At 37.9% G+C, this 24985-nt stretch overlaps 9 protein-coding genes and 5 pseudogenes across 15 annotated transcripts; 8 read left to right on the top strand and 6 right to left on the bottom strand.

Annotated features, from left to right (window-relative positions):
• Positions 1-53: 53 nt before the first annotated feature.
• math-27 lies at positions 54-3198 on the bottom strand (annotated as a pseudogene). The gene is made up of 11 exons: positions 3086-3198; positions 2767-3043; positions 2605-2722; positions 2106-2374; positions 1930-2056; positions 1410-1886; positions 1074-1354; positions 881-1007; positions 557-834; positions 399-510; positions 54-357 (listed from the first exon to the last, which is right to left on the bottom strand). Coding segments are annotated over exons 1-11 (2483 nt in total).
• A 1255-nt stretch (positions 3199-4453) lies between these two features.
• math-28 (MATH domain-containing protein) lies at positions 4454-7637 on the bottom strand (the record flags this gene model as incomplete). Of its 2 annotated transcripts, none has more annotated exons than NM_001047308.1 (12): positions 4454-4799; positions 4871-4982; positions 5026-5303; positions 5348-5474; positions 5519-5796; positions 5840-5938; positions 5993-6334; positions 6500-6626; positions 6668-6945; positions 7006-7120; positions 7162-7439; positions 7486-7637. In NM_001047308.1, 12 exons carry the CDS (start codon positions 7635-7637, stop codon positions 4454-4456), a joined length of 2532 nt encoding a protein of 843 aa, NP_001040773.1. The 2 variants fall into 2 exon arrangements, with proteins under 2 accessions (NP_001040773.1, NP_001040772.1); NM_001047307.3 differs by having other exon boundaries at positions 4479-4680.
• Positions 7638-8090: 453 nt separating this feature from the next.
• On the bottom strand, positions 8091-9145 carry F36H5.4 (DUF1084 domain-containing protein). Its single transcript, NM_061671.6, has 2 exons — positions 8676-9145; positions 8091-8627 (listed from the first exon to the last, which is right to left on the bottom strand). Exons 1-2 carry the CDS (start codon positions 9123-9125, stop codon positions 8172-8174), a joined length of 906 nt encoding a protein of 301 aa, NP_494072.1. The 5' UTR covers positions 9126-9145; the 3' UTR covers positions 8091-8171.
• Positions 9146-10341: 1196 nt separating this feature from the next.
• Positions 10342-11107, bottom strand: F36H5.18 (uncharacterized protein; the record flags this gene model as incomplete). Its single annotated transcript, NM_001377701.1, has 2 exons — positions 10342-10665; positions 10715-11107. 2 exons carry the CDS (start codon positions 11105-11107, stop codon positions 10342-10344), a joined length of 717 nt encoding a protein of 238 aa, NP_001364538.1.
• Positions 11108-11556: 449 nt separating this feature from the next.
• Positions 11557-14127, bottom strand: fbxb-53 (F-box associated domain-containing protein). The gene is made up of 2 exons (NM_001393009.1): positions 12563-14127; positions 11557-12508 (listed from the first exon to the last, which is right to left on the bottom strand). The coding sequence occupies exons 1-2, from the start codon at positions 12679-12681 to the stop codon at positions 11608-11610; spliced, it is 1020 nt and encodes a 339-aa protein (NP_001379013.1). The 5' UTR covers positions 12682-14127; the 3' UTR covers positions 11557-11607.
• On the bottom strand, positions 13248-13676 carry F36H5.10 (XK-related protein; the record flags this gene model as incomplete). The annotated part of the gene is made up of 1 exon (NM_001381334.1): positions 13248-13676. One exon carries the CDS (start codon positions 13674-13676, stop codon positions 13248-13250), a length of 429 nt encoding a protein of 142 aa, NP_001367465.1.
• Positions 14128-14836: 709 nt separating the features above from the next.
• Positions 14837-15313, top strand: F36H5.17 (F-box domain-containing protein). The gene is made up of 2 exons (NM_001330943.4): positions 14837-14921; positions 14972-15313. The coding sequence occupies exons 1-2, from the start codon at positions 14845-14847 to the stop codon at positions 15090-15092; spliced, it is 198 nt and encodes a 65-aa protein (NP_001317869.1). The 5' UTR covers positions 14837-14844; the 3' UTR covers positions 15093-15313.
• On the top strand, positions 15313-16179 carry F36H5.16 (annotated as a pseudogene). Its single transcript has one exon. A coding segment is annotated over exon 1 (867 nt).
• Positions 16180-16569: 390 nt separating this feature from the next.
• fbxb-12 lies at positions 16570-17483 on the top strand (annotated as a pseudogene). The gene is made up of 2 exons: positions 16570-16646; positions 16696-17483. Coding segments are annotated over exons 1-2 (865 nt in total).
• Positions 17484-17918: 435 nt separating this feature from the next.
• On the top strand, positions 17919-18260 carry F36H5.9 (F-box domain-containing protein; the record flags this gene model as incomplete). The annotated part of the gene is made up of 2 exons (NM_061667.1): positions 17919-17995; positions 18047-18260. The coding sequence occupies 2 exons, from the start codon at positions 17919-17921 to the stop codon at positions 18258-18260; spliced, it is 291 nt and encodes a 96-aa protein (NP_494068.1).
• A 1190-nt stretch (positions 18261-19450) lies between these two features.
• F36H5.15 lies at positions 19451-20089 on the top strand (annotated as a pseudogene). Its single transcript has one exon. A coding segment is annotated over exon 1 (639 nt).
• A 233-nt stretch (positions 20090-20322) lies between these two features.
• Positions 20323-21422, top strand: F36H5.8 (F-box domain-containing protein). Its single transcript, NM_061666.7, has 2 exons — positions 20323-20426; positions 20478-21422. The coding sequence occupies exons 1-2, from the start codon at positions 20350-20352 to the stop codon at positions 20866-20868; spliced, it is 468 nt and encodes a 155-aa protein (NP_494067.3). The 5' UTR covers positions 20323-20349; the 3' UTR covers positions 20869-21422.
• Positions 20496-22668, top strand: F36H5.13 (F-box domain-containing protein). The gene is made up of 3 exons (NM_001267107.5): positions 20496-21428; positions 21570-21685; positions 21733-22668. Exons 2-3 carry the CDS (start codon positions 21609-21611, stop codon positions 22625-22627), a joined length of 972 nt encoding a protein of 323 aa, NP_001254036.1. The 5' UTR covers positions 20496-21428; positions 21570-21608; the 3' UTR covers positions 22628-22668.
• A 758-nt stretch (positions 22669-23426) lies between these two features.
• Positions 23427-24820, top strand: str-179 (annotated as a pseudogene). Its single transcript has 7 exons — positions 23427-23624; positions 23742-23908; positions 23957-24088; positions 24135-24276; positions 24318-24449; positions 24519-24696; positions 24741-24820. Coding segments are annotated over exons 1-7 (1029 nt in total).
• The last annotated feature ends 165 nt before the right edge of the window (positions 24821-24985 follow it).

Here is a 24985-nt window from a genome sequence, read left to right as displayed (position 1 = left end):
TTTTCAGATGAAAATATAATATTTCAAATCACTCCTCAAAGTTATCAAAAACTCTAATGTTCATCTTCATTATCAATTTCGACAGGTTTCACTATCTTGACACGAGCTTCAATTTTGACGCTGTCATCAACCATAAAATCTCTCTCCAGGTCTTCCCATGTCAAATCTTTAGTCCAATGAATTCCTTCCGGTTCATTGAAAATGTGAGTGACCTTGTCAGTTAAAGTTCTCCCAGTTTCTGACCCCAAAACAAGTTGAACCTCGACTTGAATCGACCAGTGTTCATCGTTGGATAATAATTTGTCACAATGGAGATATATCAAAATACACGCTTCTTCTTTTTTCAAGGAAATTCTCCTGAAACATCAATTTATTTTTGAGACGACGAGCACACTAACCATGGAGCATCACAATGCTGTTCGGTTTTGCTAAAATGAAATTCTCCTTCTCGAACATTTGATAGTTTTTTGACGGTATGACACATTATGAACGAGTACTCTGGTTGAGGATCTAAATACTTTGCATCAGAACATGCAAATAGGACTGTACAACAAACCGATAATTTTCGTATACACCACTCGTGCTTCAACTGTTAAACTATCCTCCACCGCATACTGATCCAACATGTCCTCCCATCTAATGAGTTTCGAATCCCCAATCGAATCGGGCTTTTCAAAAGTATGCTCAAAATAGTCAGTGAGTCTTTTACCATTTGCTCCAACGAGTATGCGTTGAACGCTAGCTTCAATGCTCCATGCTTCATGCGCGTTCAGATCTTTGTCACAACTTAGAAGTAATTCAACAAATCCATTAATGTACTTCATAGAAATACTCCTGCAATATTCAAATTTCAATAACTATGAAATTACCGGCTATTTACCATTGAACATCGTACCATTCTTCCGTAGCACAAAAAACTACGTTTCCTTCTTCCGCGCTTGAAACATCTCTCACTGTGTGCGACATCAAAAAACTTCTTTCGTTTTGCAGAAATTTACGCGAAAACTCTGGAAAACCAATTTTTCCCAGAATTGCTTTATTTTTTTAAAGACAACATTATCAACTACACAAACCTTCAACCATGAAAATTTTAACATGAGCTTCGACGATCAAACTGTCTTCAAGCGGATTGAGAAAAGACTCTATCATGTCGTTCCATTTAATAAATTCACTGATGCTTTGACCACCTGGTTTTTTAAAATTAAGTTCTGTTGTTCGTCTAAAGTTGTTCCCGTTTGTAGAAACCAAGTTGCACGTGACTTCTGTTTTTATTAACTGATCTAAACCATTGCCTTCTCCATCACAAAAAAGATACATTTCGAGAAAATCATAGGTTCTTTTTGCTTGGATTCTCCTGAAGAATATAAGTTCTACGCTATGAAGTATTGTGAACTTTTGAAGGAACTTACCATGGAATTTCATATCGTAATTCCGTATTACCCCACTGCTTCTCATCATCTAGAAATCTTGAAACATTGTTAACTTTACAGGATATATAAAAAGATCTTCTGAAAAACACCACTTTAAATTGTTATAGCCTACAAATCGTATATTCATGAAATACTGCATCCTCTTCCGTTATCCAATAAGGCCAAAAGCACGCTTCTTCAATGATACTCAAAATCTCGATATGAGCTTCGATGATAAAACTGTCGTTGATTACAAAATCTGTCATCATATCGTCCCATCTAATGACTTTCCTCAAGCTCTTTATATCACTAATACGGTAAAATTTCGCAGACATTTGTCTCATCAAGTGCTTTCCGTTGGTTGATACCAAATTGAACCAGCAGTCTGTTTCGATTTTATGATAGTCAAATGTTGCATTTTCTCCGCAATGTAGGTGAATCTCGAGAAATCCTGATACTCTCTTTAACTCTATCCTCCTGAAATCTTGATTACAACACTAAACGAGGAAAACTATCTTACCATGGAATATTGAATCGTTTCTCAAATTTACTAAACCTCCTTTCTCTTATTTCGATGCAGGACACATCAGAAAACTGGTGTGAAAGAACAAACTTTTTTGTCATATAATTTTCTCTGACTGGACATCCTGAAAGTGCAACCAATAAATTTTCGTTTTCAAATCATAATCAACAGACCGTTATAGGCTTCCAAATCTGCCTCTATTGTGACACTGTCGCTAACCAAATAATTTGATATCAGGTCCTCCCATTTCATCAATTTACTGTTGCCCAGCATTGTAGGTCTACTGAATTCAAGTACATCCAAGTCGAAAATCTCATAGTTTTCCTTGGACTTAATACGCAATTTGCATATTGCACTGACGCAAATTAGTGATGTATTGGGATTGCTTTCACACTGTAAATAACATTCGAGATATCTTTCCTCTTTTATAACACATATCCTCCTGTAACAAATACAGTGATGTAGGTTAAGCATTTCTTTTTGGTTAAATTTTTCTTTAACGCAATCTTTTTTTGAGCAAAAATAAGTTAAAACTGGAGCAACAGTAACAATTTTATAGCCAACAAAATTGGATGTCTTTTCAAAATGGTGAACCGCCATAAAATAAATTCGAAAGTTTACAAAAACTATCGGATACAATTTGGGTCGTTATACAAGTTATATATGACAAACCATAAAATTCCCTGACATTCTTTCACATCACTAAATTGTGTTTCATATTCTTCAAATCTTTCAAGATGTTTAAGTTGATGAGATATTTCGAATTCGCCACTAAGAAAACTCGGATGCTCTGCAATTTATAAATAAGTGGTTGAAGACGTTAAATTTACTGACCTGTCGTTGCAAAATTATCTACACATCCGCAATCAAAAAGTTGTTTTCCATCTCGTCCCATTTTTGAAACTCGTGAAAACCAACTACAGGACCTTTCATTTTTGATGGTGATTTCTTGTGGAAATTTCTGCTGTCATTGTGAGTTATCCCATTGTCTGACACTATTTCACAAGTGACTACTCCCGAAACCTGGCAGTCTTTGATCCAAGTATTGGAAATTTGAGAACAGTATAGGGATACACCAAGGCAATCATCTAACTTGCTGATTTTCAATTTCCTGAATCAAAATTTTTGCAAATAAAACATAATGTTTCCTTACCATATTAAATTACGCCAAATCATTTCATCACTCCACTGATTTTCCCCATTGGAAAATTTAGAAACATTCTTTATGGTATATTCCATTGAAAAGTCTCTTTCGGAGAGACTCATTATGAACCTGAAATTTCACAATTTAAAAGTTGTTAAACTATAAGCAAGAAAAAAGAGAAAAAATAAAGCATGAAGTGGCAATGAAGTGAATACCGCTCGATATAACCGCTCGTAAGTGCTTTCTTATCAGCTCCAGCTGCCCTATGTGTTTCTCGAACACTACAAACCTTGTGACATTCTCGAACACTACAAACCTTGTACATACATATAATACCTTAAAACTCATTTTTAATATTCACTCCCCCACACATTCCTAATGTTTTTGATAGTTCTTTCCGTTTCTGCAACAATGAAAAAATAAATACTATGTGCCCCTTTGGAAAAAAAAGTTGTACCAGGGGTGTGCGGCAAATTTGCCGCATTTGCCATTTGCCGAGCACGGCGAAATTTCAAAAAAAGATTTGCCGAATTTTCCGAGCTCGGAAAATTTCGAAATTCGCCGCACACATCAAAAATTTGGGAATATAATTTTGCCCAAAACGATTGATTTTGCCCTCAAAAAACTTTGTAAAATGACTCAAAATTGAGTTATTTCGATGTTTCAGCAGCAGATACACCTCACGGAACTTATTTAGAAACCAGATTTTTGTTCAGAATTTACAATGAGTAGGTTTGGTGCTCCAGAAAACATGAAAATGCAACATTTTTCGGAGATTGAGTTCGGAGTTCGGGCCACGGCAAATTTGCCGAAATCCAATGTGAAGCATCTGTGAAGATTTGCCGATGGGGAAAATCAATTGAGCGTCGAAGAATAGCTTGAAATTCTCTGGTAAATCCCTATTTACTACAGGTTAGTGAAAACCACAAAAACTACCAGATCTCAGAAAATATTCATGGCTATCTTCTTCACAATCACCGAGGTCTTTTACATAGGATTTTGCTTTATTGGCCTGCCTTACAAAAGTTTTGTGTATCCCTCTGAAACTCGCTGCATCTGCCCGATTATAAATATCATGTCAATCCCGATTCGTATACATGGCCTTCTTGGCCGCTAACTCCGGCAAACTTGAATTTAAGGAGGTGAATGCGAACAATGAGCAACTGCGAAAAGAAGTGTGTAACTGGAACCGGGAGACTGGAAAATGGGATTGCGTGGAAGAAGGAGGCGTTTAACGTGCTTTAACTTGCCACTTTTTTCAAATAAAAAACTTCTAAGTAATTTTGTATTTGATTTACATCTTTTTATGTTAAAATTAAACATTTATAATATACATATGTATGCGGGAAAACAAAACGCATGACTCAAATACTGAAATCAATTTTTGGAAGCTTTGGGGGGTGCTTTTGCATCCTCAACCACTCTAGCGAGTTTCTTCTCAACTTTCTTGACGTCCACTATTTTAACACGAGCCTCAACTCTAACGCTGTCATCAACCATGAAGTCCTTCTCCATGTCTTGCCAATTTAATGTCTTCGTCCAACATATCCCTTCTGGTTTTTCGAAAATGTGAGTGACCCTATCAGTAGATGTTCTTCCTGTGTCTGAAACCAAAATAAGATGTACTTCAGCTTGAATCGACCAGTCTTCGTTGTTGCTGTAAGGCTTGTCGCAATGCAGGTAGATCAAAATGCACATGCGTTTTCGTTGCACCGAAATTCTCCTGGTTGAAAAAATAAAAAAATTATCCATTTTTAAAGTTTTAGAAGACTTTAAAAACAAATAAAAACGAACCATGGAATCTCAAAGTGCTTCTCGGTTAGACTGAAGTGATGTTCCTCTTCCAGAACATTGGAGAGGTTTCCGAGAGTATAAAACATTGCAAATGATTTCTGCGGAGGAGTAGCTGAAAAATGACCAAAAATACATGGTGACATCCCAAAACTAACCTATCACATGAATAAACCTCACACAAGCTTCAACTCTGACACTGTCCTCTATCGCATAATTATTCACCATATCCTCCCATCTCAAGAACTTTGAATCCCCACTTGAGCCTGGTTTATCGAAAGTGTGCTCGAAATACTGTGTGATTCTTTTTTCATTAGCTCCAATGAGCGAAAGTTGAAATCTAGTCTGAATAGTCCAAGATTCATTCTCAAAGAGCTCATTTTCCCAGTTCAGTTGTAGCTCAACAAATCCACTGTTACACTTTAAAGATATGCCCCTGATTGAAAAAAAAAGTATATATATATTCATATATTTACGTACCATAAAACATAATACCATTCCTCTGTTATATTGAAAATAAAATTGCTTTCTTCCATGTTGGCAATATTTCTTACAGTATGCGACAAGACACAGCTTCTTTCAATTGGTAGAGGTTCGTGTGAAAGTTCTGAAAACCAAAAGTGTGAAAAAGAAAACAAAGCTTTCACAAACCTCGAACCTTTTTAATTTTCACATGCGCTTCGATTACCACTCTGTCATTGACCGCATAATCCTCTTCCAGCTCTGACCATTCAACTAATCTACAGACGCCTTGACCACCCGGTCTTCCAAAATAGAGTTTCAATTTTTGTTTTAGGGAATTTCCATTAGAGGACACCAAACAAAATGTGCATTCCGCTTCTACCAATTTATTGGTAGTCATAATATTTTCTTCGTCGCAGAACAGATTAATTTCGAGAAAATCAAATGATTTTTTCGCTCGCAGCCTCCTGAAACATTAGGCTTTTTTGCTGCAAAGTGACATGGACTTACCATGGAATATTATAACGTTTTTCCGTATTACCCCATTGTTTCTCATCATCTTCAAATCTCGAAATATTACTGATTGTGAAAGCTGAAAAGAAGCTTCCTCTGTAAAAAATGTATTTATAGGTAGATCCTTCTAGTCGAAAACCAAGAAATTACGCATAAAAAGTCTGTTCATCCAGGGCATTGCTCAGTGAAGGTGCCAATAAATCAATATCCTTTTCAACAATATCATAAATTTCAACATGAGCCTCTATAGTCACATAATCGTCAATCGCATAATCCGTCATCATATCCTCCCATCTGGTGAACTTATCCAATTCACAAGTGTCTTCGCATTGAAAAACAGCATTTTGAAGTCTCATCAAACTTTTCCCGTTGGCTGACACCAACTTGAACCAGCATTTCGCGTAAACCGTCCAAATTTGATGTGGATAGGATTTTCTCCGACAATATAGAAAAATCACGACAAATCCCGACCTGCGTTGCATTTTTATTGTCCTGAAAATAAGATTTGAATCGGAAACTGAGCCTCGGCAAAAATGCGTCTCGGTTCTGTCGCCTGAAGTTAGGCATGAGAATGCCTGTCTGCCTTTATCATCTCCTACACCCGCCAAGTGCCTTCTCACGAGCTTCTGCTAAAACTAAGATTCTAAAATAACATACCACGGAATATTGAATCTCTTCTCCTCACTGCCTATGAGAGTTTCACCTTCCAAGACGCTAGAAATGCCACCGAATTGTTGAGAGATCACGAAACTCTTTGAAATGGGCCCTTCCTTCATGAATGATCCTAAACGTGAAAATTATTTCTAGTCAGAGCCTACTACTTACTTTTCAAGCTAGTGATTTGCACGCGAGCTATCACTGTTACACTATCGTCGATTGAATAATTCCTTATCAGATCCTCCCATTTGATAAAGTGATCATCGCCCGACGTTCCAGGCCCTTTGAGATCAATTTCATAGAAGTTGCAGAACGATTTTCCTTCATCAGATTTCAGATAAAATGTACAAACTCCCTGGATATGCCAGTCATTCGGAGTGCACAGCTCTTTTTCATACATCAGATGACAGCTGAGAAAGTCATGGTTTTTTTCAACGAAGATACTCCTGCAATGAAAGTTTAAACTTAAGCTCAAAAATCGTTGAATGGTAGATCATCAAACAAACCATGGAACTTTAAAGCACTCCCTTACATCACTTGATTGTGATTCTCTGTTCTCAAATCTTGCCAGATTTTGAATAGGGTAAGTTAGTTCAAAAATTTTGGTTTCATATTTTAATTCTGAAAATTTTGAATAAAAGATTCCTACTAACTTCACATACCTTTCTGTTCCAAAATTTTCACATCAACTTGAATTCTCACACTTTCCGCGGACACAAAGTTTTCTATCAAGTCTTCAGTGTCGAGAAGTTGCAGCTCAATTTTGGTTAACGTTTTCACGAGCAGCCTTCTGACCTTGCTAAAACCCTTCTCAGAGCTTGACATCAATTTGAGCTCAACTTCAATTGACAATGACCATTTTCTCGAGTCTTGTACACATTGTCCACAGCTTAGTGATAGTCCGACTATTTCATCGTGGTTTTCGAAGACCACCAACCTCCTTAAATTGGGAAAATTTGCAGATTTTATAGATTTCGTTCTTTTACCATGGGATACCAAACAATACTTTTTCATTGCTAAACTGTTTCTCTCCGGCAACAAATTGCGACAAATTCTTAGCAGCATAAGTCAGGGAAAATTTTTTCCTGGGGCCACTTGACACAGCGGGCAGTAGAAACTCATTATAAAGTGGAAACATCGAACTGAAACTTACTTTCAGGTAGGTGAAATGAAATGGAAAGATGCTTATCAGGCAGAAATCAAATGATTGCTGTCTGCGTTTTCAATTTCTGTTATTTGTTTGATTAACAATTGCTCACAGTTAAATTCCTTATTAAAGACCGCTTCATGAGAGAGCAGGTAACGACCAAGCACGTCATTTTTTGAAAATGTTTGTTGCTACATACATTTACAAGTACTTACTCAGCACTCTTGTTTTCACCATTTTTCAGAATGAAAAAAACTTAAGAATTCAATAATTTGATATTTATATCTTTGAAGGTAACGTTTTTGACATTCGAGCTGTCTCCCAAAACTCCCATTCTCCCAATTTTCGAAAAGTTAGTAGTTATAAGGAGTTTGTTTCTAGTTTCCTCTAGGTTCAAACTTCCATAATTTCTAAAAGTTCTCTGCTGAACTGTGCAAATAAATGTGAAACTTTTTTATTTTTCGAATATGCAAAAATTTTAGAAGAATAACTTATGTATTGAAAATCAATTGAAAACAAAACCATTTAAACCTTCGCAGGCAACGAGGCCGGTTTTTGCTGAACTGTCTCCACGTAGTCCCATTCTCCAGATTTCTCATTCCACCTGCACACTCCTTTCCAAAGTCTTCCACTTTCTGGTTCCACTCCACTGAATGCAAGCTCCTCGGAGTTATAGGCCAAGAAAGCCTCGTAGAACATTGGGATTGCGAGAATATTGATGATGGGGCAGATGAATCGAGTTGTATAGAAGAATCCCGAAGCCACATACTCATCGGCCAAAGGATTCAGGTCAATAAAGCTAAGACTTATGCAAAAGAGCCCGGAGAGGGTGAGGAACAGGAAGATGAATACTTTCTGAGCTTTAGTCACTTTGGTAGTTTCCAAAGATCTGTAGTGAATTGGGGCTGCTGATTCATAGGCCAGATTAAACGCTTTGTAGCCAAAAAAACAGATGATCAAGAGGATGACAAGGGAGATGTCCTGCAATATACGAATATGAACTTTATCGATTAAAAAAGACAAACTTACAATTGCAATTCTGCTGTACAGACCGACAATACTGTTGACTAGGAACAAGATGTTCAAGAAGACCAATGTAGCAGCCATGAGATACCGCTTGGAGCAATAGCTTTTGATTGTGAACTGTTTTCTCTTGTAAAATCTGATGTGCAGTAAAATTGCTTGAACCAAGTAAACCAAACATATAACCAAAGTTGTCCAACAATAGTTGCTTGACGATTGTTCGACGGGCTCTGGTGATCTTCCAATCGAAGTGCAGTGGACGACTTTCTCGACCATTTCCCCGACACTCGCTTGAGGAGTTTTGTGGGATAGATATGAGACTTGGATGGCACCAGACAATAGAAAAGCTTCGAGAACAATAAATAGGTAGAAATAGTATCTTAACATGGTGTTGGTGATGATTTTCTTATTAGGCAGTGCAACTTCTTTTTCGCGAAAAAAAGGTAAGCAAGACATGACGAGCGACTGGCAGAGGAGGAAAGGTGACTGAATGCGAATGAGCACAGTCGACTGGGAAGGCGAGAAGACGTACAGATGACCTACAGCAACAAAAGAAGATACCCCTTTCTCTACGTCTCCTTAACTTTTGACAGGTGCAGGAGACCACGTTTTCTCTGGGACTCTTCGTTCTTGAGAGTAACTTGTCTCTAGATTTCTTGAAAAACTATATCTGAAAGTTTGTATAGGTATGCTGCAAAACTGACGGTGAGGATGACACGGGCTGTAACTAGGTACCTCTGACTGTAATGTAGGAAACAAACACAATAAAGTATTTTTTTTTGTTATTTTTTAAAAATAACATAGCAGCTACTTTAAAAAAATCTGCGAAATTTTTTTCTTCAAAAATTTTAAATTTTGTCAAGACTTTTTGATTTAGTACTGAATTTCTTTGATTTCTTTTTGGTTTTTTAACCATATACCAAGCTTTTAGCACAATTTTTTTGATTAAATTGTTGTAAATATGTTAAATAAATAAATTTTATGTGTTTGAACAAATTGCGAATAAAAACATTTTATGGTCAATTTTCTCAAAAAAAATTTCGAAAGAAAAATGAAAAATTTTTAATTCCAATTTAGATGAAATTTTAAAAAATCAGTTAACTGTGCTATTTCCCATATTAAAAGTAACATTACAACTTAAAATTCTTACTGAGAATTTCAAAAGATTGAAGTAAACTTCGCATTTTTTAGTTGAAAATAGTGATATCACTTATGCAAACTGCTATATCTCAAAGAAAAAATGGAATTTTTTTTTGGAAAAATATCAAAAACTTTCCCATAAATTTAACTTTAGGAAAATATATTTGAAATTACTGTAGCTAATCAGGGCTGGAAGTTATGCCACTTTCCGCCAACGGTACTCTACGTGATGAAGCATGAAAACGCAGCTAGTGACAGATTTTCAGATTTTTAGAACTTTGTCTCCTGCATCCAATCATCCAATCTAGAAGCTTTTAAAAAATTCATGAACTTTATTCATAACATCTCATAATTCAAATTCAAATTCAAATTCAAGCAATTCAATAAGGTAAAACCGCCAAGTCATTAGTTTCAACGGAGAAGATCGGAGGTTCCTTCTCATATTCCCAGTGTTCCCATTCATTAGCTTTCTCATTCCATGTGCACACTCCATCAATAAGCTCATCAGTAACTTCGTCGTACTCTTCAAATATCAGTTCTTCCGAGTTATAAGCCAAGAAGGCCAGATTATCGGAATTGCGAGGATATTGATGATAGGGCAGATGAATCGAGTTGTATAGAAGAATCCCGAAGCCACATACTCATCGGCCAAAGGATCCAGGTCGAGGAAGCTAAGGCCTATGTAAAAGATCTCGGAGATGACGAGAAACAGAACCATGGAAGCTTTTTGAGCAGTGGTGATCTTGGTATTTTCCGACAATTCGTAGTAAACCGGTGCATGTAGTTCATACAGTTGGTCTACCAGATTGAAGACCAAATATCCTGCGATAAATTGGATTACAACCGACATGATGTTCTGTAAAATTCCCAGATAAACTAAAATTTAAAAAAGGGGAAGAATTCACTTCTGTCCAATCGCAGTACAGGCCAATAATGCTATGTACTGGGAGCAAAATAGCCAAGCTGATCATCGCTGTTGCCATCAGATACCGCTTTGCACAGAAGCTTCTAATTGTATACTGCTTTCTGTTGAAAAATAACCGATCGAGCAAAAACGCTCCAACACCCGCAAGCAAAATGGTCCCAACAATTTGAAGAGGATCTGCGAAGAACTCACTGAGAGCAGCTTGAGGAGTTTTGTGCTCCGGGTACGCGAAATGGATAAAGCAAAGGCATTGGACAGCTTCGATAGCGAGAAATAGATAGGTATGATAAGATAGAAGGAGATCTTTGATGAATTTATATGCAAATTGGAATGTTTTGAAGGTTTTCTTGCAAAGGGAAGGTGAGCCAGACATGAAGACCGACGGACTGCGAGTGAGTATCTTAATGCAAATTAGAAGAGCCGACAGGGAAGGCGAGAGGGAGCACAACTTTTAATCTTGCAATCTCTACGCCTCCTCGATTTGTGCATTGCCTAGCGCAATTGTGCTGTTAGATGTCACCTCCCCCGCGGAGACTCAAGGTGTCCGCAAAATCTACGTCACATTAGAGGACATTTCGGGCCATGCGTTCTCCTATGATAGGACAGTGCTCAAAGAGTTCTATCTCAAGAAATTCTGCACCTAGGTACCTGGACACGTAAGCACCTCGACGCCTAGGTACCTACATTGGCGCCTAAGTACCTAGACGCCTTGGGGCCTAGACACCTAAGCACCTAGGCACCCACATAGGCACCTAAGAACCTAAGCGCCTGGGGACTTAGACACCTAATTATAAGCAAAATGAAAATAACCAAAAAACACACAAAAAAGAGATATTAAACTTTATTTTTTGTTACAAAAAAAAAACAGTAAACTCAATTGAAGGATATATACTTTGAATTATGAAGAGTAACCGTGAACTGGGCATTTCTCGGACAAAAAACCAGCGTTGCTTTGGCACCCCCGGCCATTTGGATATCGATTCCTCCAAACTCAGTGTCCATTTGATATAATTCGAACTCCCTCTCAACAGGCCCCAACTGATAAGGAATTCCTTCCAGAACATTTTGCTGGTTAAGCGATGGGCCATTTCCCACGAAGTTAAGATATTCAAGTTCTGGTTTCAGTCCGGCTATCCAATATTTCAAGAACAAATTCAAATCCTTTTCTGTCAACTGTTTACTCCTAATTTTAAGGGATACGCAGTTTAAAAGAAGTAGATCATTCAATGGTATATTCACAGTTATAGTAAGATCTTTGAAGTTCCAGGGCATAATTTGACGCAGTGTCGATAGTTGATTAGAGTTCAATTGTAGATTTTGGTTAGTATTAACGTAAACGTTATCCACTGGCAAGAAAGCGTTCAAGATGCTGACGATGTGCTTCATTTCGGGATCAGAAGTCAAGCCAATGAAGAGGTACCCAATTTTTTGCCCTTTTAAGCATTCCTGGACAATTTGAAATTGTGGCTCATCAAATTTTCTATTATAGTATTGAAACATAAGATAAATTGCAGATGGGTTAAAGATATGAAAAAAATGATCGAGCCAACTCCTTTCATCAAACGGTGGCGCAGTAAACGTAATGTTTTCTTGATTTCGTTTTCTTACTATAACTTCTCCGTTCTTAAACGAGAAAAAGTAATAATCATTGCCATTGATGGTAAAGTCACACATTAAAGAGTCGGAGACGTTGACCGAAAGATGAAAGCCTTTGAAAATGCAAAGCGTCCTTGTGTAATCCTTTGTTTTATCCGAAAGCATTGAGAAAATTGTTCTGAAAAAATAACCGTTCATAAGTAGTTGCATTGAAAGAAAAAACAAAACTCACCGTTCAATAGGCCCCATTTCGAGTAGAACACTTTTCAGGGTTTTCAGAGGAAGACGGAGAAGAGGGAAAGGAATGAATCCATCAGAATTTGAATTCTGGCAGATAGAATCGACCTTCATCGTAAATTGTTAGCAGAGGAATGGGAAAGAGAGATGAGGGGTCCTATAATAAGTAAAAAGGCAGCGTTCTTTTAATATCGATTCGAATATTGCACCAGGTACACATTTGGAGGACGAGTTGGTGATGATAGATGAGCAAATCTGATGGGACTTTCCAATTGATATGGTTAGTTTCCAAATTTCGCAGGTATCACCTGGTGTCAGGATGTCCTATTGCTCCACTGCACACGAAATGGCTGGAAAATATTTTTTGAAATTTTGTGACGTCGCAGCGCATTTCAAATAATTGTTATTCAATTTAAGCGTTGATTTTTGTGATGTTAATTTATAAAATTGATATTTCTCAGAAATTCTAAAAATTTAACAAGTTGATAAAAAAAAAAAAACAGAATGCGCGGATCGCGGCGCGAAGCAGGCGGCAGGCGTACTGGCGCATGACTGCGATCCCTAGTTTCCACTAATTTGTGCTGAACTATTCGAGGTGTATGATAGATCTTGCTGATCTTGACAAAGTAGTATTTATTGAAAAACCAGGTCAAAACCAGTGAGCAACAGAACATTTAATCCTAAGAAGGTAACGAATCGGGTTCTCGTGTCTCCATATACTCCCATTCGCCAGACTTCTCAATCCGCTTGTACACTCCATGCCAAAATCTTCCACTTGTCGGCTCCAGTCCACTGAATGCAAACTCTTCAGAGTTATAAGCCAAGAAAGCCACGTAGACAATTGGAATTGCGAGGATATTGATTGCAGGGCAGATGAATCGAGTTGTATAGAAAAACCCCGAAGACACATACTCATCGGCCAACGGATCCAAGGCAATGAAGCTTAGAGCTATGTAGAAGACTTCTGTGGTTGCAAAAAAGAAAACCATGAATACTTTCTGAGCTGTGGTGATCTTAGTAGTCTTCGACAGTCTGTAGTGAATTGGGACTTCCCTTTCACTAAATTGATCCGCAAAAAGATATCCCAAACAGCATATATTGCATAACATTAAGGGAACAAAGATTATCTGTAAATTCAGTAAATTAAAACAAAGTAAAATTTTTTTTTAATACTTATTTTTGCCCAACCACACCACAGACCTATAATGCTATTTCCTGAGAATAAGATGTTCAAAGAAATCATCGCTGCTGCCATCAAATACCGCTTCCAACAATAGCTTTTGATTGTGTACTGCTTTCTTTTATAAAATCGCAGAATCAACAAAATCGTTAGAAGACACCCGAAAAATATGGCCTAGACATTGTTGCGCAACGCATCAATGACACCAGTGGTCCCGACAAACTTAGCAACAACAGCTTGAGGAGTTTTCTGGGCCAGGAAGGAGTAATGGATGAAAGATAAGCAAGTACTAGCTTCGAAAGCAAGAAATAGGTAGAGATAATATAGTTCTAGGGAGACGGTGGTGTACTTTTTATTCAATAAAAAGTCCTTTCCGCAAAAAGAAGGTAGGGAAGACATGTGATTGCTTAGCAACACAGTCGATATGTGAGGGATTGTATGTACATCTGGCCTTGTGTCATAAAGACCTGTTCTCGGCGTCTCCTGCTGCCCCGCCGATCGAATAATTTCGCAACAGTACTCGGGAGACCGTCTTATATAATCATAAACACCTTCTCATAGATTTTATCAAACTTATATTATTCAAAAATGCATGTAATTAAGGTGTTTCAGAAGATCTTAACTTTTAGATTATAAGCCAGATCTGGATATGGTTATATCAGTTAAATAGACAACGCCGCTGAGACGGGCTGTAAATTGGCACATCTTGCCAAAACTGGCAAAACTTCAGAACCAGATTATAAAGAAATGATGGGAAGCACGGCCCGAGAAGTGGTACCTGTACGCAATTTGCCTAGCGTATACCTAAACGTTTGGTAGCGTTTTTCTCAAAAAACGGTTGGTCCAACATTTTTGTGACGCATATTAAAAATGTTCGTAAATAAAATCAAAAATTTTTGGACTAAAGTTTTTTCCTTAAAACGCGCCCAAACCTGGCTAAACTCAATTATCAAAAGAGCGCGTTTACACTGATGTACCCTTTGCCGGACCGTGGGAAGGTGACCTGACCTCAACCTAGCTGAAACTGATCGCACAAAGATCTATGTCTCCCCATATTTTCTATTCGCCGCAGTTTCTACAACCATAACCCTACAAGAATGTCGTCTTTCCCTCTTCTCCATCTGCCCAGCAAGGAGCTATCGAAAGTACTACGTCACATGGATCCTATTTCACAGTGAGTTTTTTATTCATCGAGTAGTTTTCAAACAACTTTAATATTTCTAGATTCGGGTGCTCACTGCTCTCAAAAAAGTCTAAACCCTCTATCTTAAAAATTCCAAATCTCCCCGGTTTCCATAGTGTCAGGCTATACGTTCTCCAAGCGCATTTCTTGCCTCCCCCTTGAATCTTATGTATGATCTCATTTCCTCACTCATTTGTACATGATGTCATATTTATTTTTTTTTCTCATTAACTTTTCTTGGAAATCATTTGTATCATCTGACCTCGGACATGTTCCAATCTGGTCACCTTATCATTCACATTTCTTACCTCATCTCATTTTTATTCCTCATTTTGCCCTTAATTTTCAAGCCAAGAAATAGTGAATAAATAAATAAATAAATAAACAACTCATCATTACCAGCAACCAGGAATTGCATGACTCTGTAACCATACATTGGTATCAAGATTCGCCTAGAGACTATTCTTTGGGAATAAAAATTAAATCACTCGATATCAGTATTACGCAGCCTGACGGCAGAACATGTATCAAAGTCGTTTCAATTGATAATGTGATGTCTGCCCGTTGGAACCTACCAGATGTGTCAACTGATCAATGGATTAAGCACTGTTTGGAGTTGAAAAACTTGAGTGACATTAAATATTTCAGTATTTTCGCCAAACATCAAAGCATGGTGTTGGAAGATCTTTTTTCATGTTTATCTCAATTGCCCATTGATACCCTCATACTGAATGGATCCTATCAGCCAGGTATCAAACTATTCGCTTCACTTTCAAATGTGGACAACTTGTGCTTTGGTAGTCATTTTTTGCGAACAGCTAATTTTCAAGAAGTATTTGCTCAAAATCACGATAAATTCTTGGATCAGAACTGTGAATTGAATTATTTATTGGCTTCCAATGCATCATTTGTCGAAATGATTGACAGGCGGAATCTGGGTACTCAACTCAATTTGTTCTTGAAACATTGGATAGCAGGATCAAATCAAAGACTTTATGGGTTTTTTCTCAGAAAACTGAGATTTACAGATGTCTACGATGAAGCTGTAATTTTTACAGGAATTCAATTTCAAGCAGCAGTAGCCCGAGGAGTTCATCCGGCATATGAAAGAGAAAACTTACCACGAATAAAACACGGTCGAAGTTTTGACATCACACGCGGTGACGGGGTAGTTGCAACGATTAGCTGGGCTAGGAATTATATAGAATTCTATGTTATGTTTTGTATGCTTGTTTGGAAATTTGAATAAACTGTTTTATGTGATTATTATTATGTATTAGTTTGTGTTCATCACGGTCTTTTTGGCGCAGTAGGGTCGAGGGGACTGGGAATTTGAAGATATACTCAAGAGAGAGTGAATTTATGGAAAATTTCAAAGTACAGACAACTAGAAATAAGAACATTTTGTGCCCCGTCGCCGTTCAAAAAGATAGATATCGCCACCCAAAGTTTACTATTGTTGTTCCAATGCAGAGAGTCTCTACATACTAGAGACCACATTCATCGTACAGCCTGGCACAATACGTGCTCAGAGAGGAGTGATGGGAAGGTGACCTGACCTCAGCCTAGCTGAAACTGCGCGCACAGACATCTATGTCTTCTATTCGCAGCAGTCTTCAACACAGTAGCACCTACAAGAATGTCTCCTTTCCCTCTTCTCCTTCTGCCGAGCAAGGAGCTATCTAAAGTGCTACGCCACATGGATCCTATTTCACAGTAAGTTTTGATTTTTTGTTTGATTTCAAGATAGTTTTCAAATTTTCAGACTAGGATTCTCACTGCTCTCTGAGAAATCAAAAAACCGAATTTCCTTGCTCTGATATTAGTCTTGGAAGTGCGCAAACGCGGGCCGGATATATACATTTACTATTCGGAAGACATATTACCAGGTTGAGCTTCCGGCGAGAAATGTCACTTAGACAATGGATTGATCATTTTATGGAACTCACAACAGCTAAGCATATATACGAGTTAATTCTTTCAAGCATTGAGAAGATCCACAAGTATGATTTGAAAGGTTTTTATAGAAGTCTAACAGGATTGCCCATCAGAAATTGCTTCTACGATAGACCAAATATTGGATTCTCCGGCACACTACCAATTGTGGATCAATTAACATTTCTCGGATGTACAAAACCGTTAAAATCTGGCATTCATGAAATCATTGTTCAAAATCACATTAGATTCACATATTTTATTGAGAGAGTGGCAAGTTTTGAGTTGAACCACATGTTGGCTTCGAATGCGTCATTTTTACAAAGTGCGAGTAATAACTTACCGGATGCTCAACTCAATTTGTTTCTCAAACATTGGATAGCCGGATCGAACCATAGATTTAATGGTTTTTCGCTGACAAAATCTCGAGGAAGCTACAGTAAAGATGTCGTTCTCAAAGGAATCAATTATTGGGTAGCGGAAGAAAGAGAAGTTCCAAATGCTCTGATCGGAACGTCTTTTCTTCCACTGTCCAGAAAAGGCGTGGTTACAAAATTCGACATCACTAGCAGTTACGAAGTACATCAACAATTTATTTTGGCAAAGGCGGGTGGTTGACATCCCAGCGACGCAATGAGAATAAGTGCTGCATGCTTGTTTGGGAATAATTTTTTAATTGGTTTTTGAAATAAAGACAATAATTTTAAAAAGGTGTTACTTGTTGCTTTTTCTGACTGTGAGTACTCTATAAAATGACAAATTGGGTTGCCTTATTATTTCTGAACACCAAAAAAGCCAATCAACGGTCCAGTCGGAGGATAAATGACGGCCCAGCAGCCAGAGACGACTCAACCGCAGCACGCACTAACAGCCATACTATGTGTTTGTTACATTGTACTTACATGATCGGTAAAATAAATATGTCTTCCCTAAAGAACATCTGCTTTTGCAGAATCCACGGTCACCACGCTGGAAGAGTTCAATACTCACAGCTAAAAATTCTATTCATTCCACGCAGACCAGTCTCATTCTCTCCAACTGTGCCCTGCGAGAATGTCGTCTTTTTCTCTTCTCCGTCTGCCTAGCAATGAGCTATCGAAAGTACTACGTCACATGGATCCTATTGCGCAGTGAGTTTTCATTTGTTAAAGTTTGAATGTACATGCCTTCCAAATTTTCAGATTTGGACTCTCATTGTTGTCTGAGAACTCCAAAAAGCTCATCAGCGCTCTTAAAATTTTCGATAGAAAAATATATATTGAAGTACAAAATCATGTACATGTAATACTCGATACGCACAATTGCTCATTTGGTTTCAATTGTGGAACAACTGATCGTAATGTGGGAATCGAAATTGAATTGTTCAGAGGCATCGAGAAATTTGAGGCTAGCTAGAGCATGCCGGAAATGTCAACTAGACAATGGATTAACCATGCTTTGGAGCTTTCAAATGGGGATCAGGCTTCGTTTTCGCGTTTTCGTTTTTTCGTTATTTTCGGGGTTTTGACGAAAACGAATTTTTTCGTTTTCGTTTTCGAAAGTGTTCGAAAAACGAAAATAGAACGACTTTATTTAAACTTGGTTTTTTCTCATTTTTTTTTTGGAACTATCGCCGAAATTTTGCTCTCCGGTGTGGATAGTATTGAAAAATCAATTATTTTCTCCTCAAACTTATTACTGAAGATCAACTTTAAGAACAAAAAATGCAACAGTTCTCAGTTTTGGATAAAAATTAAAAGACTCTTTTACGTCAAAATAGCGTCAATATAGATTCATTCATTTTATGACAGGACGTTTCCTTGTTCAAACGATTTGTTAATTGGTCATTAAAACATACTTTTTTTCCGCTGAATTATATATAGGATGTAGAACTTAATGCCTTTTTCGAAAATAAGATTTCTACTGTAGCTCAATTTTTAATCTGAAATCGTGTTTTGAACATTTTAATTGAAGAAATTACTAATTTTGCACTTTTTGACTAATATCTGTTTACCGTATATTCTCTATCAGTGCTGCATGTAACACTAATTTCCAGGCGCTTTTCGAAGCCAGCACTATTAGAGACTGCAGTACTACTGGAGATGCAGCACTAATAAAGAATATATGGTAATTTGTGAAAAGTTTTCGAATAAAAAGTTTGAAAAAATTTCGACATCGGAAATTGTTTTCAAAACAAAAAAAACTAAAATTTTCAAGTATCATCAAAAATTTCTTACTATTAGATATTGCAGAAAAAAGTTGTATTTGTTGCTTGAATAAATATCCAGCCAAATTCAACACTTTCGGTAAGCCAGCCCAACATTCTTTGGAGCTCTGAACAAAGAAACGTCCTATCATATTATTTACATATGCATCTTTTTTGAAAAAGTGAGTTAATGAGCAAAGTAAGTCAATGAGAGAGAATTAAATAAGTATTTGCCAACAAAAAAGCTTTTGAGGCAACATATGGTCTAAAAACCGTAAGTACAGTTGTAAATTTGAAACAGTGCCATTTTCGTTTTCGTTTTCGTGTTTTAAAACGAAAATTTTCGTTTTCGTTTTCGAAAATGGAATTTCGAAAAAGTCCCAGCCCTGATGGGGATCGCATTGAACTTGTTGCCATTTACGATCACGACGAAAGGATCGACATGAACGATCTTCACAGATCGTTGACTGGATTTCGAATTTTAACACTAAGAATAAGTGCAACATACGATCAAGATATTGAGCGCATTGCGTTTCTTCCCACTATCGATAAACTAACTTTCTGTAAAGATCTCCTGAATGCGTATAACTTTCAAAGAATAATTATGCAAAGTTATGAAGGAATAAAAGCAATAGGAAGTCGTCGAACTCGCATTAAGTTGAATGATTTATTAGCTGCAAATATTTCATTTCCGATTTTTATGAATGTAATACTACCAGACGCTCAACTCAATTTGTTCATCAAATATTTGATAGCCGGATCGAATCATAGACTTGATGGCTTTTTATTCGCAAAAACCCCAAATGCGGCAGATTTCAATGAAGCTGCAATTTTCAAAGGAGTCAACTATCAGCCTGTAGGGGGGAGAGAAGCCTATCCTGAATTCAGAAACATACAATTTCAACTGCATCCGCGAACACGGGTGTTTTATGTCACAAACAATAATGGAATACTGGCAACCGTTTATTTGGACATTGGTTTGAGATATCGTATTGATATTTTTCCTGCTGGTCTGTGCTGTATGTTTTTTTGGAATTAGTTTTTCTGAACTTATGAATAAAGTTTTGTATTCTGATCATGATGATTTTTTAGCGTGTTTTTTTTCTGAATTAGCATAAGACATTTTTAGTGGTGGTTTTTTTTGCGGAGAATTGACTATACTTTACACCGTCTTTTAAACTGGCCAAAGTGTCTTTATGGGAAGGTGACCTGACCTCAACCGCACTAAAATTGCGCGCACACACATCTATCTTACCTCCCATTCTGTACAGTATTCACAACCAAGTCTTTCTCTCGAGAATGTCGTCTTTTCCTCTTCTCCGTCTGCCGAGCAATGAGCTAACAAAAGTGCTACGTCATATGAACCCAATTGCACAGTGAGTTTGAATTTTTTTTGTTTGGTTTCAAGCTAGTTTTCAAATTTTCAGACTCGGGTTCTCACTGCTCTCCGAGAAATCAAAGAACCGAATTTCCTTGCTCCGCATTTTCAGTGATGAAGTTTCTATTTCCGTGTGCGCCTATAAGCGTAAGGAAAAGTTAACATTGCGTTTGCGAAATTCGTTGTCAAGCTTGGAAGTGCACAAATGCGGGCCGGATTTAGTCATCGTCTTGCAAAACTGGAGTGATTGTACCAAGTTGGACTTCCGGCGAGAAATGTCACTTCGACACTGGATTGATCATTGTATGGAACTTGCAACTGCTAAGCGTATTGACGAGTTAACTCTTTCAAGCATTAAGAAGAAACACAAGTATGACTTGAAAGGCTTTCACAAAAGTTTAGCTGGATTGCACATCAGAGAATTGTGGACCAAATATTAAATTGTTCGGCACACTGCCAATTGTGCACAAAATAGTATTTCTCGACTGTAAAAATACGTTAACACCTGGCTTTCATCAGATACTTGTTCAAAATCCCAATAGAGTCACATATTTCAACCAAAATGTGACACGTATTAATCTGAACGATTTGTTGGCTTCGAGTGTGTCATTTTTAGATAATATGACTAATAGCTTACCGGATGCTCAACTCAATTTGTTTCTTAAACATTGGATAGCCGGATCGAATCAGAGTCTTCACGGGATTGCTCTCATAAAATCTCGAGAAGGAGAAAGCTACAATAAGGATGTTGTTATGAAAGGTATCGATTATCATCCGGCAGAGGAAAGAGACATTCCAAATTCTATGAGCGGGACGGATTTTTGTCCAATGTTGAACACTGGCGTAGTTACGAAATTCGGCATCACTAGCAGTTTATTTTAGAAAAACCTATAAAGCACGCCATCGACCCGATGGGAATGACAATAATTTCTGCATGCTTGTTTGGAAATAGTTTTTTTCAATTTGGTTTACGAAATAAAGATCATAATTTTAAATATAGGTTAGTTTTTTTTTCTGTTAACTTTGTTATTTTTGACCACCAACTATTGCTTGTCGGCTACTTGTTTTCGTACCCCTCCCCCATTAGAAAGAACATCTGCTCTGCTCTGACAAGATAATCGTTCACAACTGCAATTTCTAGGCGAACGGGCTCATTCTCTCCAACTGCCTCCTTGCGAGAATGCCTCCTTTCCCTCTTCTCCGTCTGCCGAGCAATGTGCTATCGAATGTTCTACGTGCCATGGATCCTGTTGCTCAGTGAGTTTTCATTTAGCTGGGCTTTGATATAACTTTCTATTTTTTAGGTTTGGAATCTCACTGCTATCTGAAAGATTGAAAAATCTCATATGCTCGCTTCAAGTTTTCACCACCGACGTTGAAATTATCTTGCGCAGATCAATAGAATTAAAAATCGTTCCGCTATTTCTGGTTATTGGGCAAACCGGTCAGATAGAAATAAGCAGTTTTACTCATTTCTTTTTGGACAATTTTATCTGGATTCGGCCACAAATGTCGACTAGGAATTGGATCGATCACTGCCTGGAGCTCACGAACAATCATCGGCTGAACAAATTGATCGTCGAAGCCGGAGATAACCAGGAGATTGACATGGATGGCTTTTACAGATCCTTAATCGGATTGCACATCAAAACCCTTGAACTCAAAGGAACCTATTCGAGAAGTATCCAACTGTTTGGTTCTCTTTCCAATGTGGATACGATAGTGTTGGACGTTGAACTTGTGCAAACAACTGACTATCAACGTATGGTTGTTCTGAATCACACTAAGTTGGTAGAGACAAGAACTAATAGGGTGAAATTTTCACTGAACGATTTACTGGCTTCGAATGCATCGTTTCTGCAATTCACCAACTTGCGCATCCCGGATACTCAACTCAATTTGTTCCTCAAACATTGGATAGCCGGGTCGAATCAAAGACAGGAAGGCTTCTCTCTGACAAAAGAACATGATGAGCAAAGCTACAACCAATCGGTTATTCTCAAAGGCATCGAGACTCGACCAGCGGTGCGAAGATCGGAACATCATAAGTTCGATGAGATATTTACACTCCCGCAGTACAGCCGGACTCTTGACATTACAAATTGTGATGGAGTGGAGGCAACGGTTTATTTCGGAAAAAGTTGGTTGTTCAACCTAGGACCTGTAACCAATTTGTGTTGTATGCTTGTTTGGGGATAGTTTTTGAATATGGTAATTGGAATAAATGATTTTAATTGGTAGATAAGCCCACAAATGAAGAAATATTCCATAAAAGCTGCTCGGCTGTATAGTAAGCCCCGGATGTTCGTCGTGTCGCTCTCGCCTATCTCCCTCTGTGGTCACAGGTGACCTTATCCCTGGGAAGACACCCTCGCGTTTATGTCTCCGTGTTTTAAACAGTATTTTCACAGCACCAAAACAATTGTTTAGTTATACTGAAGAAATTTGGCTAGTTGTTCAACGATAGATTGCTCATAAGGAATGCACTTTTTTACAAAAAAAAACCAAATTCTAGAACCTTTAAGTTGAATCATTGTGCTCTGGGAAAATAATTTTTAAGTAGGTCCCTACAAAAAAGTTTGCTTCTTGGTTGTACTTCCCAGTTTCAGGTTCAAAAAATGTTTTTTTTTTCAGAGTTTCTTCTCAAAAGATATTTGTTTTTCTTCTTAACACCTTTGAATTAACCAGATTTTATAATTATAGCGTGCTGTTATTCAAATGTCTTGCAGTAGTAGTCAACCGTTGCAAAATGTTACCTCATGCCATACCTTCCAGGCACTAGAAGCGTGGTTTGTAACCGAGAAAAGTGACTTTTCTGGCCTTGAAGAGTGTGCTGACAAATCATTTTGAGCTCTCTGTGCTCGTCACCTTCTCATCTGCATTTAATTGGCACTTTGGAAGTGTGAATTTCCTTGGTAGACAGCTCCAGCTCGGCGGAGCATTTTCGCATTTTCATTTCCGTTTTCTTTTGGTTCATACTCACTTCTTAGTTCGAAAAATGCTCGAACGCGATTGGATTTCACTGTGCCGCCATGTTCAGGATGGCTTCATCTATGTTACTCTTATCGTGCACACCTATATGTTGTACCTCATAGCCTATAAGTCACCAAAGGAGATTGGAAAGTACAAGTATCTTATGGTGTATGTCTCCATTTTTGAGATGGCTTATGCGACATTCGGGACAGTTTTGAAGCCGGTAAGTTGGTTAGAGACCTCGAAATTTTCTAAAAGATCCTATGGTACTCCTCAACTTCCATGTGACCTTATATCACACTCTATAATATTCTCCAAAACCTCAAGATTCCTGTTCCAGGTCGTGCTCTCCTACACATCCCGAATTATTGTGCTCGTCGATGCCAGGAACATTTGGTTAAACCGAACCGTAACCCGCGTCATTAACAGCGCCATCTGTGGATTCTACGGCTGCACCGCATCGATTCTCACCATCCATTTCATGTATCGCTACGGATCCTTGCAAATGTAACATATTTCTCTTTTACCTAAATTTTTAGAATTATGAAAATTCAGGGCTACGAGCAGCATATTCGAAGGCTGGAAGTTCATACTTCTATGCCTTCTCCCAGTTTGCTATGGGATCATTTGGAGCACCACAGTATTCTTCGTTTTTCCAGAGGATCCCGGATTCTCGGAGCTTATCAGGTATTGATAGCAAGTGATATAAGTCCTAAGAACTATGATTATTCAGAAACGATATGTGGGACTTTTTTGGAATCCACGTGGAGGATGTTGTATACACCGGGATGTATTACTACAAGGAGGACAAGTACAGGTTGTATGGGTTCGAATTTTTGGCATGCTTCGGAATGTTCATCCTTTGCTTTATAATAGTAAGTGAGCATTTTTTATCGTAGTAAGCGAATGATTTCAGATGTCCTCACTGGGAATTGTGCTAGTTTTTGGGTACCGGTGCTATAACACCATGAATTCATGGAGAGCTCATTCGGTGTCACTGTCAACCAAAAACATTTAGACTCAATTGTTTCAGGCGCTGGTTTTGCAGGTAGGTTAGCAGGTGTCCGTAGAGCACATTTGCCACCCGCTCTTTGCCAGCTCACCAAGCTCATTCCAGACCATCGTCCCGCTTTTCCTCCTCTACCTTCCAAGCTCTTTTGTCCTAACTTGCCCACTGTTCCAAGTCAACTTGGGCAGCAGAACCGCATTCGTCACAGTGCTCATGTCAATCTACACAGTAGTAGATGTCCTGCCGAACCTGTTCATTATCAGAAACTATCGAAGAGCCACTATAGGTATGGGTCTAAGGTTAAATTATATCAAATCATAAAATTTTCAGCCTTGCTAGGATGTGGTCAGTGCAAGGTTCCGGTGACGATACCTGCCACTAGAACGGCGAGCACAGCTGTCAATACATGACTATATTTTTTGATTTGTAGCTAACTATTGGGAACTTGTATTTTGTTTCAGTATTTGTTAATGTTTGTGGTTATTTTGTGATTAAATAGAATATCAATAAAACATTATGTACTGTAATCACCAACTGAACTGTCGCAAGTACATGGAATTTGTTTCAGATCGAAA

Source organism: Caenorhabditis elegans, chromosome II (assembly GCF_000002985.6).
Source record: "Caenorhabditis elegans chromosome II".
NCBI lineage: Eukaryota > Metazoa > Nematoda > Chromadorea > Rhabditida > Rhabditidae > Caenorhabditis > Caenorhabditis elegans.
Note: the sequence above shows the minus strand (reverse complement) of the source record. Positions and strands in the feature narration are given on the sequence as shown.

Excerpts from the sequence above, each read along its gene's own strand:
- F36H5.4 (NM_061671.6), bottom strand. The coding sequence starts at position 9,125 with ATGTCTTGCTTACCTTTTTTTCGCGAAAAAGAAGTTGCACTGCCTAAT. Across the intron at positions 8,628-8,675 it reads TGTACAGCAGAATTGCAATT|GACATCTCCCTTGTCATCCT; the intron begins GTAAGTTTGTCT and ends CGTATATTGCAG.
- fbxb-53 (NM_001393009.1), bottom strand. The coding sequence starts at position 12,681 with ATGAAGGTCGATTCTATCTGCCAGAATTCAAATTCTGATGGATTCATT. Across the intron at positions 12,509-12,562 it reads GAAATGGGGCCTATTGAACG|AACAATTTTCTCAATGCTTT; the intron begins GTGAGTTTTGTT and ends TTATTTTTTCAG.
- F36H5.17 (NM_001330943.4), top strand. The coding sequence starts at position 14,845 with ATGTCGTCTTTCCCTCTTCTCCATCTGCCCAGCAAGGAGCTATCGAAA. Across the intron at positions 14,922-14,971 it reads CACATGGATCCTATTTCACA|ATTCGGGTGCTCACTGCTCT; the intron begins GTGAGTTTTTTA and ends TAATATTTCTAG.
- F36H5.8 (NM_061666.7), top strand. The coding sequence starts at position 20,350 with ATGTCGTCTTTTCCTCTTCTCCGTCTGCCGAGCAATGAGCTAACAAAA. Across the intron at positions 20,427-20,477 it reads CATATGAACCCAATTGCACA|ACTCGGGTTCTCACTGCTCT; the intron begins GTGAGTTTGAAT and ends TCAAATTTTCAG.
- F36H5.13 (NM_001267107.5), top strand. The coding sequence starts at position 21,609 with ATGCCTCCTTTCCCTCTTCTCCGTCTGCCGAGCAATGTGCTATCGAAT. Across the intron at positions 21,686-21,732 it reads GCCATGGATCCTGTTGCTCA|GTTTGGAATCTCACTGCTAT; the intron begins GTGAGTTTTCAT and ends TCTATTTTTTAG.